At 57.4% G+C, this 15,373-nt stretch overlaps 1 protein-coding gene across 4 annotated transcripts in view; it reads left to right on the top strand.

Annotated features, from left to right (window-relative positions):
• RYR1 (ryanodine receptor 1) overlaps positions 1-15,373 on the top strand; it is a 107,946-nt gene that overhangs the window by 33,644 nt on the left and 58,929 nt on the right. For all 4 annotated transcript variants that reach the window (XM_089318673.1, XM_070061820.2, XM_089318672.1 and 1 more), the window contains 16 exon segments: positions 643-729; positions 853-1,079; positions 2,231-2,840; positions 3,650-3,916; positions 4,246-4,446; positions 4,770-4,881; positions 8,118-8,264; positions 9,550-9,823; positions 10,585-10,699; positions 10,781-10,913; positions 11,249-11,343; positions 12,579-12,714; positions 12,957-13,143; positions 13,227-13,335; positions 13,649-13,769; positions 13,864-14,033. In XM_089318673.1, the coding sequence (XP_089174799.1) occupies positions 643-729; positions 853-1,079; positions 2,231-2,840; positions 3,650-3,916; positions 4,246-4,446; positions 4,770-4,881; positions 8,118-8,264; positions 9,550-9,823; positions 10,585-10,699; positions 10,781-10,913; positions 11,249-11,343; positions 12,579-12,714; positions 12,957-13,143; positions 13,227-13,335; positions 13,649-13,769; positions 13,864-14,033 (2,991 nt within the window).

Below are 15,373 nucleotides of genomic sequence, written 5' to 3'. Positions count from 1 at the left end.
GAAGGAACCAGGCAACATGAGGCCCTGGGCACTTTGCTCCTCCATGTGGGGGCCCCAGACCAGCGGGATCAGCATGAGCTGGGAGCCTGCTAGAACTGCAGAATCTTAGGCCCCTCCCCAGTCTTGCTGAAGTGGGACTTGCATTTTACAAAGATCCCAAGGGGCCTGTGTGCACAGTACCCAGTGGCCTGTAGTCTGGATGTGGCTGGGGCATCCCTGTGGTGTCACCTGATACTTTACTTCCTTCAGACCAGGGGTAGGGTCCAGCAGTGCCATGAGGCTCAGCGTTGACTCTGGCGATTTGCCTGCACAGGTGGTGGAACCTGGGGCGGTGGATGCTGGTGGTTGGGTTCCACTGGGCAGTGGGGGAGGGGAAGCAGTCAGAGGGCACTTGTTGGGTTTTAAAGAAGGGGTGTGCTTGGGAGAGAAGTGGGAAAGGCATTCCTGGTGGGGGACTTGACAGGCACAAAGACCCAGATGACAGGTCAGCCTGGGTGGGTAACAGGAGGGACAGCCCGGAGCCACGGCAGAGCCCCTGATGCCCCAGTGTGGGTCTGCAGGATCTGTCTCAGAGTTTGAGGTCTGAGTGCACACTCCCTCCAGCCAGCCTTCTCCCTCACCTTGCCGTCTTCTGTCCGCCAGGTGGAACCCAACACAAAGCTCTTTCCTGCCGTGTTTGTCCTGCCCACCCACCAGAACGTCATCCAATTTGAGCTGGGGAAGCAGAAGGTGAGAGTGGTGGGGGCACCGAGAGGGGGAGGTGGCAGGTGGGAGGGGACAGGAGGGGGTCTCCCTGGAAGTGAGGGAGGACTGGGAATCCTGGCCAACGCGTGCGCCTCTCCGTGCCCCCAGAACATCATGCCGCTGTCCGCCGCCATGTTCCTGAGCGAGCGCAAGAACCCAGCGCCACAGTGTCCACCACGGCTGGAGGTGCAGATGCTGATGCCCGTGTCCTGGAGCCGCATGCCCAACCACTTCCTGCAGGTGGAGACGCGGCGCGCTGGCGAGCGCCTCGGCTGGGCCGTGCAGTGCCAGGATCCCCTGACCATGATGGCGCTGCACATCCCGGAGGAGAACCGGTCAGGGCAGGCCCAGCGCCACAGGGGTGGGGCGGGTGCCACAGCCTTCTAGGGTCGGGATCCAACTTGGTGCCTCTCCCTACATCAACCATGGGGCTCCAGACTGCCTCAGAAAATCCCGGGCTCACCTGGGGGTCCCAGATGCAGCTCAGGACTCCCTTTGAAAGCATGGGGAAACTTTTATCTCCCAAGGGCCATTGGCTATTTAGAACCTCATTCACAGGCCATACAAAATTATGAACTTGAAAATTAGCCTTGCATAGATTTACTGAGTCCCCGAGGATTCCAGACCTACCCTAGGGGACCCTGCCCTGAGTGCTCCTGGACATTACTCAGAGGCCTGGTTGCACCCAGCTGGTTCTTGGGGGGCACCTTAGACATGGCCCGTGGAGATTTGAACCCCCCCCAGACCCATGGACCCACGCACGCCCAGGGCTACACATGTGCTCACGTGGGTGCCCGGCGTGTTCTTCAGGACTCCTAGGAGGCTCCCAAGGTCCTCATTCTGTCCTTTATTCCCCCATTTGACAAGTGGCTCTGGGCTCCTCCTGTGTGGCCAGCAGCACTCCAGGCTGGTGACTCAGCCTCTGTGAAGTGACATTCGAGTTGTGCTCCTGTGTGGCACAGGGTGCTCGGACCTGCCCAGGGGGACTCAGAGCCATTCCCAGGGGTCCCGACACACTCAGCTATGAGTTTATTCACCCAACAATTACTTAGCACTTGCTATGTGCTAAGCCACTCTTTTTCATTCTAGTTAGCTTTGGCCCTGTTGTAGGTGCTGGGAATGTAGCAAAGGAAACAAAACAGGCAGATGAGCCCTGTCCTGTGGAGTTAGCAGTCTAGTGATGAACCATAACCAGGTTACTTGGGCATGCCAGGGAGGGGTTGAACCCAACCCGAGGCGCCCAGTTACACACCAGGGTCACACATGAGGGATCTTCTCCATGGACTCTTGGATGCCCATGTTCCCAGCCATCCCAGGGATCCCAGATGTACCCCCGGGGAGTCTCACAGATCTCACAGGCACTGACAGAACCATTGAAAGATGGCGAGTCACAGCTCCCCAGCCCCCAGCCCGCGGTACCCGGCCCACCCACCACGAAGTATCTAAGCATCCCTTTGCCTCTCTGTGGTCTGTGCCCCTGCCGCAGGTGCATGGACATCCTGGAGCTGTCCGAGCGCCTGGACCTGCAGCGCTTCCACTCGCACACGCTGCGCCTCTACCGCGCCGTGTGCGCCCTGGGCAACAACCGTGTGGCGCATGCTCTGTGCAGCCACGTGGACCAGGCGCAGCTGCTGCACGCGCTGGAGGACGCGCACCTGCCCGGCCCCCTGCGCGCGGGCTACTACGACCTCCTCATCAGCATCCACCTGGAAAGTGCCTGCCGCAGCCGGCGCTCCATGCTCTCCGAGTACATCGTGCCGCTCACGCCCGAGACCCGCGCCATCACGCTCTTCCCGCCGGGAAGGAAGGGGGGAAACGCCCGCCGCCACGGCCTGCCCGGCGTCGGCGTCACCACCTCGCTGCGGCCTCCGCACCATTTCTCCCCTCCGTGCTTCGTGGCCGCCCTGCCCGCCGCCGGGGTGGCGGAAGCCCCGGCCCGCCTCAGCCCTGCCATTCCTCTGGAGGCCCTGCGCGACAAGGCGCTGAGGATGCTGGGAGAGGCCGTGCGCGATGGCGGGCAACACGCCCGCGACCCCGTCGGGGGCTCCGTGGAGTTCCAGTTCGTGCCGGTGCTCAAGCTCGTGTCCACCCTGCTGGTACAGGCTTCCTGCTGCTTCCTCCTGTCCCGTGGGCCTTCCACATGCAAAATAATCCACCCACGCTGTGTCAGCCCCTCACATGCACCCAGCGACCCATTCCTCTCTCCACCCATCCAGCGTTCAGTCTCCTTCCATCACCTACCTGTCGTCACTCATTGCCTTTCCTTGCACCTGCTCATCTGTCACCTATTCATAAGTTAATCTCCCCTCTCTCTCTCTCTAAGATTTATTTATTTGAAAGACAGAGATCTTCCATCCACTGGTTCACTCCTCAAATGGCTGCAACAGCCAGAGCTGAACCAATCCAAAGCCAGGAGCCTGGAGCTTCTTCTGGGTCTCCCACATGGGTGCAGGGGCACTTAGGCCATCTTCAGCTGCTTTCCCAGGCCATAGCAGAGAGCTGGACCAGAAGTGGAGCAGCTGGGTCTTGAACCGGCGCACATTTGGGATGCTGGCACTGCAGGCTGGGGCTTTAACCTGCAGTGCCACAGCGCTGGCCCCAGTCTCTTCTTCCTTTTTCCCATCCACTCCTCCAACCCACCATCATTCACCCACTAATCAGTCCATCCATCTACCACTCACCTCCACCCATCCATTCATTCACGTGGGTGAGACAAAGGTGTGGGTGTGGGGGGACTCTCAGGAGTGTGGACAGCAAGATGGTTGATGCCATCCCTGCTTTGAGAGGAATCCTATCCAGCCATTGCAGAAGTGAACCGGGCAGGTGTGGGAGAAGCAGGACTGGGGAGTGAGGCTGGTGCCTGGATGGCGGAGGCCACAGTAAGGACCCAGCCTTTGTCCTGCAGGTGATGGGCATCTTTGGTGATGAGGATGTGAAGCAGATCTTAAAGATGATAGAACCTGAAGTTTTCACTGAGGAAGAGGAGGAGGAAGAAGAGGAGGAGGAGGAAGAAGAGGAGGAAGAGGAGGACGAAGAGGAAAAGGAAGAGGACGAGGAGGAAGAGGAGAAGGAAGATGCTGAAAAAGAGGAAGAGGAGGCCCCGGAAGGGGAAAAAGAAGATTTGGAGGAGGGGCTGCTCCAGATGAAGTTGCCGGAGTCCGTGAAGCTACAGGTGGGCTGGGCTCTTCCGGTTTGCCAGCCTCGTGCCTCTGGGCTGGGAGACGCAGCGTCCGTCCGGTGGGGCGTGAGTCCCGACCTGGTCCCAGCTAGGGCGGAGCTGGGGGAATGCACACAGCGTGGAGTCGTGCTGGAATGCAGCGATGTCTCTGCTTGGCCTGTGGGAGGAGACTGCGGAGGGGGTTAACTTAAGGGCCCAAGCAGGAAATGGTGATGGCTGGGCCCGGACGGGGCTGTGAGGAGGGGGGAGGGGCAGCAGCGAGTTTCAAGGATGATCCTGATGATGGCACTACTGTCCCATTGTGCGCGGGTGGCCTCCCTCAGATGTGCAACCTCCTGGAGTATTTCTGTGACCAAGAGCTACAGCATCGAGTGGAGTCCCTGGCGGCCTTCGCAGAGCGCTACGTGGACAAGCTCCAGGCCAACCAGCGCAGCCGCTACGCCCTCCTCATGAGAGCCTTCACCATGAGTGCAGCTGAGACCGCAAGGCGCACCCGCGAGTTCCGCTCCCCGCCCCAGGAGCAGGTGCTCTGACCCCTGATTCTGGCTGTTCCTACTGCCTGCCCGACCCCTCTCCCCAGTGTCTCCCCATTGGTGGTCCTCAACCTCTAACCCCACGTTTGACCCTTGACCCTACGGATGCATCTATCCCTTATTCTCATGCCTCGCTGTGAATGAATGTGACAGCTGAGTCATGTCAGACTGACCCTGACCCCTCTCAAACCTCTACCCCAGTCTCCCAGGTGTTTGTCACACTTCGCCTCGTTGACCTTAGACAAGGACTGACAGTGGGGTCTTTGATCTGGGGGGGGACTTAAATCCTCTTCCTGTCCTCTGGCCTCTCCTAGATCAACATGCTCTTGCACTTCAAAGATGACGCAGATGAGGAAGACTGCCCTCTCCCCGAGGACATTCGACAGGACTTGCAGGACTTTCATCAAGACCTGCTGGCGCACTGTGGTAAGGGGAGCGCGTCGGACACTGCCCCGACAGACTGTCTCTTGAGACCTCTCCGGAAGCTTCCCCAAGACATCTTGCATTTAAATAGCTACAGGATCAACGTGATCTAACCGTTGGTTGAATGAGTGAATGGATGAATGATTAGTGAGCAGTCAGATGGTGCGTGGAAGATGTGTTGGGTGGGTGCCTGGGTGGATGGATGGACGGATGAGCGGCTACAGACAGGGAATGGAATTGACGGGCAGTTGTGGGAACTGCTGGATGGAAGGAGGGATGAATCATGAAATGGGAGACAACAGCTGGAGGCGTGGACACATGAGGAGAAGGGTGGATGGGTGGATGGCTGAGAGTGGGTGGAGAGATGCTGGCTGGCTAGAGGACAGAGGAGTGACCGTCATTGTTTCTGAGGAGGGTTAAGTCAATGCATCTTTTTTGCTTTTTAAAAGAGATTTATTTATTTATTTATTTGAGGGGCAGAGTTACAGACAGGGAGAGCAAGAGATAGAGAAAGAGAGAGAGAGAGGGATCCTGCATCCACTGTTTCATTCCCCAAATGACTACAACAGCTGGAGCTGGTCCAATCCTAAGCTAGGAGCCAGGAGCTTCTTCCCATGTGGGTGAAGAGGCCCAGTTGCTTGGGCCATATTAAACTGCTTTCCCAAGCCATTGGCAGAGAGCTGGATCAGAAGTGGAGCAGCCAGGACTCAAACTGGCGCCCATATGGGATGCTGGTACTGTAGGCAGAGGCTTAACCTACTATGCCACAGCGCCAGCCCCACTGATAAATCTTATTGAGAGTTCTTGTACATGATAGTTCATCTTCTCTGACCTCAAGGTTTTCTCTTTGTCTTTGCCTTTGAACAGTTTGAGTGTGGTGTGTCCAGGTGTGGAGCACTTTGTATTTATCCAGTTTGGAGTTTGTTGAGTTTCTTGGATGTGTAGATTAGTGTTTTCCATCATAGTTGGAAAGTTTTTGGCAATTGTTGCTTCAAATATTTTCTGCCCCTTTTTCTCCCCTCCTCTGGGGTTCTTGTGTACACTTGATTGTCTCCCAGGTTTCTGAGACTGTCTTCCACTTTTCTTTGTTCTTTTATTTTTCTTGATAACCTGTATGTTCTAGCTTCAAGTTCAGTGCTTCTTTTTTAATTTTTTAAAGATTTCTTTATTTATTTGAAAGTCAGAACTACACAAAGAGAGGAGAGGCAGAGAGAGAGAGAGGTCTTCCATCCACTGGTTCACTCCCCAATTGGCTGCAACAGCGGGAGCTGCACCAATCCAAAGCCAGGCACCAGGAGCTTCTTCTGGGTCTCCCATGCAGGCACAGGGGCCCAAGGACTTGGGCCATCTTCTACTGCTTTCCCAGGCCATAGCAGAGAGCTGGATTGGAAGTGGAGCAGCCAGGACTAGAACCAGTGCCCATATGGGATGCCGGTGCTTCAGGCCAGGGCGTTAACCCACTGTACCACAATGCTAGCCCCCTCAAGTTCAGTGCTTCTTTCTCCAACCAGCTCAACTATGTTATGGAACCTTTCTAGTGTTTTTAAATTTCAGTTATTATACTTTTCTCTCTTTTTAAAAATGATTTATTTATTTGAAAGGCAAAGATACAGAGAGAGAAGATGTGAGAGAGAGAGAGAGAGAGATCTGCCACCTACTGGTTCACTCCCCAATTGGCTGCAACAGCCAGGGCTGAGCCAGGCAGAAGCCAGGAGCTTCATCTCAGTCTCCTGTGTGGGTGCGGGAGCCCAAGCACTTGAGCCATCATCTGCTGCTTTCCCAGGCATGGTGCTGGATTGGAAGTGGAGCAGCCCCAGGATTTGAACCTGCGCCCATAAGGGATGCTAGCACCACAGGCAGAGGCTTAACCTTCTACATGACAGTCCCAGCCCCTTTTCCCTGTATTTTTAAAAATTTTAAAAGATTTATTTTATTTATCTGAAAGAGTGACAGAGAGAGGTAGAGACAGAGAGAGAGAGGTCTTCCATCCACTGGTTCACTCCCCAGATGGCTGCAACGGCCAGAGCTGTGCCGATCCAACGCCAGGAGCCAGGATCTTCTTCCAGGTCTTCCAAGCGGGTGCAGGGTCCAATATGAAATGCTGGTGCCTCAGGCCAGGGCTTTAACCTAGTGTGCCACAGCACTGGCCCCCCCTGTTTTTTTAAAACAGGCATAGTGGCATAGTGGGTAAAGCCGCCATCTGCAGTGCCAGCATCCCATATGGGCAATAGTTTGAGTCCCAGCTGCTCCTCTTCTGATCCAGCTCTCAGCTATGGCCCGGGAAAGCAGTAGAAAATGGCCTGAGTCCTTGGGACCCTGCAGCCATGTGGGAGACCCGGAAGAAGCTCCTGGCTTGAGTAAGGTGCAACTCTGGCTGTTGCGGCCATCTGGGGAGTGAACCAGTGGATGAAAGACCTCTCTCTCTCTGTCTCTGCTCCTACCTCTCTGTAGCTCTGCCTTTCAAATAAATAAATAAATCTTTTTAAAAATAAATTTAAAAATTTTAGTTGAAATGCAATTGTACAGTGCCTACTTTTCAACTCCAGACTTTCCATCTGACTCTTTTTTTAAATATGATTTGACACTTTATTAATATTCTCTTCTGGGTGTGTCACTGTCATCACACTTCTTTTTCATTCTTCATTCATGGTCTCTTTTATTTCTTTTTAAAAGAGTTTCTTTTGGTAACGACAATGTTTCTGTTTCTTTAATTTTATTTTTTTATTTGAAAGACAGGGTGACAGCGAGAGAAACACAGAGAAAAATCTTCCATCCCCTTGTTCCCTTCCCAAATGGTCACAATGGCCTGGGCTAGGTCAGGCCAAAGCCGGGACACTGGAACTCCATATGAAGTTTTCCCTGTGGGTAGCAGGGGCCCAGCTACTTGGGCCATCTTCCACTGCTTTCCCAGGCCGTATCAGGGAGCTGGATCAGAAGTGGAGCAGCAGGGACTCAAACCGGCCCTCTGATATGGGATGCTGGCATCATAAGCAACAGCTTAACCCACTTTGCCACCAACATTGGCCACTCATTTATTTATCTGAACACATTTGCAATAGCTGAATTAAAAGAGAAGCGCTTTATATAATGAATAAATGAATAAACATGCATATGTATAGAGAAATGAGTGGACGCCCTCCATGGACGCATGTGTGAGTGAGCAGGTGACTGAATGAGTGAAGCAGCTGAGCAGGTGAGTGGCTAACAGATGGATGACCCTCCCTCTTGGCCACCTGCAGGAATCCAGCTGGAGGGGGAGGAGGAGGAGCCGGAGGAGGAGACCAGCCTGAGCAGCCGCCTCCGGAGCCTGTTGGAGACGGTGCGGCTGGTGAAGAAGAAGGAGGAGAAACCCGAGGAGGAGCTGCCAGCCGAGGAGAAAAAACCCCGTGAGGACCGCGGCCCCTGGGGGAGGGCAGGGTGGTTCTGGGGAGCCCCTGTCTCCAACACAGGCCAGGAGCAGGAAGGAATGCCAGGGCAGAGAGGCAGCAGTGAGAGGCGGAGTGGAGGGCGGGTGAGAGAGGGGCGAGCTGGGGCTGCGGCTCCCGCGTGGGGCGTGCACTGCGTGAGCGCTGAGGCTGACATCCCACGCCGTGGTGGCTTCTGTGTCTCTGGGGCTTTTTGGGTATATTTTCTCCAGGAGTGTGATGACTGCGGCCAGGCTGGGCAATGAGAAAAGCAGCCGTGGTCACTATTGGGCCGGCACATCATTATGCAAACTTTCTCTTAGCCACATGGGACAAGTGCACAAGCTGCACCCTACAGCAATCAGGAAATGCCTCTGGGGCCAACTCTGGGCCAGGCACTGTTAGCAATGCCCGGGAATGTAGCACAGGGGAAACGTCAAAGCACCTGCCTTCGAGACACACATACAGAAATATCCAGGCTAGGCGGTCATGGGTGCCAAGAAGACGAATAGCCCTGAGTGACAGGTGGGAGAGGGATGCAGATGGCAGGGCCAGCACTGGGAAGCAGGGATCTGAGGAAGGATGATTGGTACCAAGGCCAGTGCAAAGGCCCTGAGGCAGGGACAAGCTTGGTGAGTTGCAAGGCCAGTGTGGCTGGCGCAGAGTGGACGAGGGGGCAGGTGGTGAGAGGGGAGGGTGGGAAGTGACAGGGCTGGACCAGGCACCCACAAGACCTAGGTCACCTAGCATCATCGTTCAACGCCAGTGTGCGGTAGTTCCTCCTAACCCTGCAGCTCTGGAAATTCTGTGAAGGGAAAGAGTAGAAGAGAAGGCAAGACAGATAAACGGATGCTGGATGGCGGGAGGAGAGTCCCAGGTCACCAGAGAGAATAAAGCACCAAGTCATTGTGACGTTTTCAAGTGATCCTGAGTGCACGGGGTTTCTCTTGACACCAGCAGAGATTTTACAGAACAGGTGGAATGTGTGCGCTCCCAGGCGCGTGGCGCGGTGCCGCTGGTGGTGCTCTGGTGGTTTGCAGTTGTGCGATTTGTTCTCCTCTTGAAATTTGGAGGTGGCCTTTATGTTGTGCGATTGGGGTGAAGTGAGAGGGGACGATCTGGGGACAAAAGAATCCACTGGAGGTCCATGGCCAGTAGTAACTAAGGAGCCCGTGGAAAGCAAGGCCCCTCTCCGTGCCTCTGGCTCAGGGCCCCGGCTGCTGGGCTGCCCCCTCACAGTGTCCCCACCCTTGCACTGCTTCCCCAGAGTCCCTGCAGGAGCTGGTGTCCCACATGGTGGTGCGCTGGGCCCAGGAGGACTACGTGCAGAGCCCTGAGCTGGTGCGGGCCATGTTCAGCCTCCTGCACCGGCAGTACGATGGGCTCGGCGAGCTGCTGCGCGCCCTGCCCCGGGCCTACACCATCTCGCCGTCCTCTGTGGAGGACACCATGAGCCTGCTCGAGTGCCTCGGCCAGATCCGCTCGCTGCTCATCGTGCAGATGGGCCCCCAGGAGGAGAACCTCATGATCCAGAGCATTGGGTGAGGCACCGCTCCTCCTCTGCACACTGCCCTCTCCGTACTTTGCATATCCCCTCCCCTTGATTTGCATGGGCCCGCCTCTTACTTTACATGTCACACCTCTCCCTTACCTTGCATAGCCCCTCCTCTTTCTTTACTTGCCCCTGTAATGTCTTCCGGATACAATGACGTCAGCTTCCCCGAACATCTGACCCCTGCACAGATGATAGCTCCTTCTCCCAGCAGCTAACCCGTCTCCCTGGGTACTGCCCCCTTCACGCAGCCCTGGTAACTGCTGTCACCCACCCTGTGACTCTTGGCCTGAGGCTTATCCTTTCTGAGCTCCAGTGTCCTCATGGATAGCACAGGGAGGAGCCATGCCCACCCCACAGAGTTGTGTGGCTTCCGTGAGCCCACGCCAGTCCTGATAGCAGCAGTAGTTACAGTGGGATTGAGCACTCGTGTCCAGTGTGCCTCATTCCCTCAGCAAGTGTTCGTTAAGTGCCTGCTGTGTACCAGGCCCTCTCTAAACAACACGACAGCTCCGAGCGGAGGCCGCCTTGGATGGCGGCCTCAGTGTTATCGGTGAAGCATGAGTAATCACAGCTGCACCTGCCAGAGTGGATGTCAGGATGCAGTAAGTTCAGATCCGCAGCAGGGGCGGCGCTGGCCGCAGAGTGAGAGGCGAACGGACACTGACTTGTCACGATGGCGGTGACGGCGCTCCCTGCACTTGGCCCCAGCCAGTCCCTGGTGACCCCGTGCGCTCTGCCCGTCCGCAGGAACATCATGAATAACAAAGTCTTCTACCAACACCCGAACCTGATGAGGGCCCTGGGCATGCATGAGACCGTCATGGAGGTCATGGTGAACGTCCTGGGGGGCGGCGAAACCAAGGTAAGGGGCCGGTGGGGGCTGGGGAGCTCGGGGGCGGGGCCAGAGGGACAGGCACTGACCACCAGCCCCTGCCTGCCCCAGGAGATCCGCTTCCCCAAGATGGTGACAAGCTGCTGCCGCTTCCTCTGCTACTTCTGCCGCATCAGCCGGCAGAACCAGCGCTCCATGTTTGACCACCTGAGCTACCTGCTGGAGAACAGCGGCATCGGCCTGGGTGAGAACCCCAGAGCCCGGGGGCTGCTCCCCAGAGCCCTCGCCCGGCAGCCCACCCAGGCCTGCTGCACTCTGTGCCGCTCACTCAGTCATTCAACCAACCGTCACTCTCCACCCCCCTGTAATGTGGTGCTGGGGCCTCCAGTGAGTCAAGCAGCCCTTTCTGGCCCTCGCTGAGCTCACAGTGTGGCAGAAAAGGTGGACAGTGACGTCCTGGAGTCGTCAGATCAGATGAGACACCTGACCCGGGCTGGAAAAGGGGTGGCCAGGGAGGGCTTCCCAGAGGAGGTGAGAGAAGCAGGCGTGAGACATTCTCAGCACCTCTTGCCCCCGCAGGTATGCAAGGCTCCACGCCCCTGGATGTGGCTGCCGCCTCCGTTATCGACAACAACGAGCTGGCCTTGGCGTTGCAGGAGCAGGACCTGGAAAAGGTGCAGAGGGGGAGGCCTGGGCCCTACCTGACTGCCTGGGGCACCTGCTGAACCTGAACCTGGTCTGGGGGGGGTGGTTTTGGGTGGTCTGAAGTGAATCAGGAGGGGTGAGGGTTACAGGGAGGAAACAGCACCCAGCACTCACTTGTAAGGTGCTTCCGGGCTGGGTGTATGCTCCCAGCTGAGTGGCCTGGGCACCTGTCCTGGCCCTCTGTGTGCAGTGAGGACGTGCGTGGGCTCAAGGAGGTTAGCAACTTAGGTTCAGCGCCCCCAGGTCTTTGTGTGTGTGGCCTTGGACAAGGGACTTGAATCCTTCACACTGTAGTCGCCTCGTCTGTACAATGCGTGTAGAACCGACTTCTAGCGTTGTTCCAAGGGTTAAATGAGTTCGCCCGCAAAGTCACCTGGGAAATGGCACGCAGGGTTGGTTGGCTGCTATCGGATTATTTTTCACCTGGGAGATATGCACTGTGCATCCACCCACTGGGTCAGGACCTGCCTAGGTCGGGAGGCAAGACTGTCGGTGCTCCTTGTCCTCGTGAACTTGACCTTCTAGTCGGGAGGATGGGAGATAAATAAGCTGAGTGAGTAAAAGATGTAGCGTGTTAGTGATGTGTGCTAAGGAGGAAGAAAGTGAGCAGAGGGGAGGCAAATCAATGTCAGCAGGGTGTTGTACGAGCGTTCCGACAGAGCCTCATCGAGAAGATAACATTTAGTAAAGCTCAGAGGTGAGAGGCTAGATGGACGGCAAGGGGGGAGCATTCCCGGCAGCGCGAGTAGCAGGTGCAAAGGCCCTGAGGCAGGAGTGAACCTTGTGAGTCTGAGAAACAGCAGAGACCAGTGTGGTTGGAGCAGAGGCAGTGAGGGGTGAGTAGGGGGAGGCGAGGCCAAGGAGGTGACAGGGGCAGGTCATGTGGGATTGTGTGGGCCACAGCAAGGTCTCTGGCTTTTACCATGAGGCAGATGGAGCCACAGGGCTCTGAGCAGAGGAGGCCCTGGCTCAGGTGTTCACAGATGTCTGTGGGGGAACTGGCTGAGGGGAAGGTGGGAGCCAGGAGCCCCGGGAGGGGGCTGCTGTGATGATCCAGGTGGGAGACAAGGGTGGACAAGACCAGGTTCCTTTGCTAAGGGTCAGAGAAGCATCAGCCTCGGCGCTCCAGGCATGGGCAGGCACCTGCGGTCAGAGGAAGGTGTTGTGAGTGTGGCCTTTGGCTGAGCCCCTCTCTTGCCCCCAGGTCGTGTCCTACCTGGCAGGCTGTGGCCTCCAAAGCTGCCCCATGCTCCTGGCCAAGGGTTACCCGGACATCGGCTGGAACCCCTGCGGTGGGGAGCGCTACCTGGACTTCCTGCGCTTTGCTGTCTTTGTTAACGGTGAGGCAGGGCTGGCCGTGGCTTGGCAGGGGGTGTGGGGTCACTGGCCCAAGCCTCCTAGGGGGTGACAGTCCACACCCGGAGCCACCGGCCTTGGATGGGCAGGGATCCTTGCAAGTGGGCATGGGGCAAGGACCTGGGGGCCGACAGAAGGCTGGCGTCACCCCAGGGGTGCTGGGACCTGGGGCTGCATCGGGGGTGTCCAGGGGTGGCTCCTAAGCCCTCTGGATTCCCTGGGCCAGGCGAGAGCGTGGAGGAGAACGCCAACGTGGTGGTGCGGCTGCTCATCCGCAAGCCTGAGTGCTTCGGGCCTGCGCTGCGGGGTGAGGGTGGCTCGGGGCTGCTGGCCGCCATCGAGGAGGCCATCCGCATCTCTGAGGACCCCGCGCGGGACGGCCCAGGCGTCCGCAGGGACCGGCGGCGCGAGCAGTGAGTCTCCCAGCCCCCTCCTTGCCAGAGCGCCAGGCTCGCTGTGCCCCAGGGGCTCAGAACTCTGGCTTTCCCGCCTGCAGCTTTGGGGAGGAGCCCCCTGAAGAAAACCGCGTGCACCTGGGCCATGCCATCATGTCCTTCTATGCTGCCTTGATCGACCTGCTGGGCCGCTGTGCTCCGGAGATGCATGTGAGCCCCGGGCGGCCAGGGCGGGGCGGGGCGGGGAGCCAGGTGCCGGAGCTCTCTCCATAGGGGTGGTCCTGAGCCCTCTGAAGTGTGTGTGTGAGGAGAGAGAGAGTGGGGGGGACAGACGATGGGACAGACAGACAGCGCAGCCAACAGCACAGCTGGAGGTGGACAGAGGCAGGGTAGGGGCTCAGGACCAGGAATTCGGGAAGGAGGCCGGCTCCCCCTGCCAGTGAATCGGGATAGGATGGAACAGAGTAATAACCAACTGGGCCCTGGGCGCTCAGTGACGCACGCCCCCTGCCCCCCCCCCCAGCTGATCCAAGCTGGCAAGGGTGAGGCCCTTCGAATCCGCGCCATCCTTCGCTCCCTCGTGCCCCTGGACGACCTCGTGGGCATCATCAGCCTCCCGCTGCAGATCCCCACCCTGGGCAAAGGTACAGAGTGGGCAGGATGTGGCAGAGGAGGGAAGCTGGCAGGGGAAGCTGATGGGTCAGGGCATCCCTGACCGCCTGTCCGCCTTGCCTGTAGACGGGGCCCTGGTGCAGCCGAAGATGTCGGCCTCCTTCGTGCCGGACCACAAGGCATCCATGGTGCTCTTCCTGGACCGCGTGTACGGCATTGAGAACCAGGACTTCCTGCTGCACGTGCTGGACGTGGGGTTCCTTCCCGACATGAGAGCTGCCGCCTCGCTGGACACGGTGAGCAGCCCCGCCCAGCCTGGCCACCTCCCTGCTCCCACGGGGGGCCCCCGGAAGGCTTGTGGACCTGCAGCCACAGCAGGGCTTTTGTTTGTCTTGGGCTTGTGTTGCTTTCATAACCCCGCCCCCCAGCAACCACAGAAAAAACAAAAACCGAGGAACACGCGAGCGCTGCTGGAAGGTGGGTGGGAGTCTCCAAACATGAAGTTGTGGGGTTCGGTACCGCGGACGCACACAGACCCAGGCACGACAGCGGCGGTCCTTGGTGCCAGGGACAGGCCAAGGAAGGGTCGCACTGAGGGCTGACCACTGGTGACCTGGACCTGACCTTCGATCCTTGCTGGAGAGGGTTTAGGGAGCCTGGGAGAAGGCAGAGCCTGGGAGTGTTGGACTTGGTGGCTAAGAAGCTGGGATGCCTGCATCCCACACCACTGTGCCTGGGCTCAGTAGCTGGCTGTGGCTCCCAACCCCAGTTTCCGGCTAGTACAGATCCTGGAGGCAGTGGTGATGGCTCAGGTAATTGGCTCCCTGCCACCCACATGGGAGACCTGAGTTGCCAGCTCCTGGCTCTGGTCCCTGCCCAGCCCCTGTCTGTTACAGGCATTTGGGGAGTGAGTCAGGGGGTAGGAGGTCTCTTCCTGTATACCACTCTCTCAAATAAATATGAGGGCGGGGTGGGGCGGGCAGCCTGGGAGGTGAGGTTTGGGATAGAACAAGTGAGACAGTTCTTTGCACAGGTGGCTAGCAGGGGAAGCAGAGGCTGGGACCACTGCTGGGGGGATAAGCTTGGTCAAGAAAAGGTTTTTCTTAAGATAGGAGGAATGACTGCTTGCCATTAGCTGGAAGAGGAAGACCAGCATTTGACTCTATAACCATCAGTTTACAGGAAATACAGGGGACTGGGGAACAAGTGGCCAAAGCCAAAATATAGAAAATGCTACTGGCCAAAGGACCCAGGACCCAGTTTCTTCTTCTCCTCCTCCTTCTTTTCTTTTCTTTTAAAGATTTATTTATTTATTTGAAAGGCAGAGTTACAGAGAAACAGGCAGAGAGGGAGAGGGAGAGGGAGAGGGAGAGGGAGAGAGGGAGAGAGGGAGAGAGAGAGAGAGAGAGAGAGAACCTCCATCCACTGGTTCATTCCCCAAACAACCACAATGGCTGGAGCTAGGCCAGTCCAAAGCCAGGATCCTGGAGCTTATTCTGGGTTTCCCAACTGCAGGGGCCCAAGCACTTGGGCCATCTTCTACTGCTTTCCTAGGCCACAGCAGAGAGCTGGATCGGAAGAGGAGCAGCCAGGACTTGAACTGGCACCCATATGGGATGCTGACACTGGGGCAGTG

Source organism: Oryctolagus cuniculus, chromosome 18 (genome assembly GCF_051225735.1).
Source record: "Oryctolagus cuniculus isolate XC-2025 breed Fujian yellow rabbit chromosome 18, ASM5122573v1, whole genome shotgun sequence".
Taxonomy (NCBI): Eukaryota; Metazoa; Chordata; class Mammalia; order Lagomorpha; family Leporidae; genus Oryctolagus; species Oryctolagus cuniculus.
This window is presented reverse-complemented; position numbering and strand designations above follow the sequence as displayed.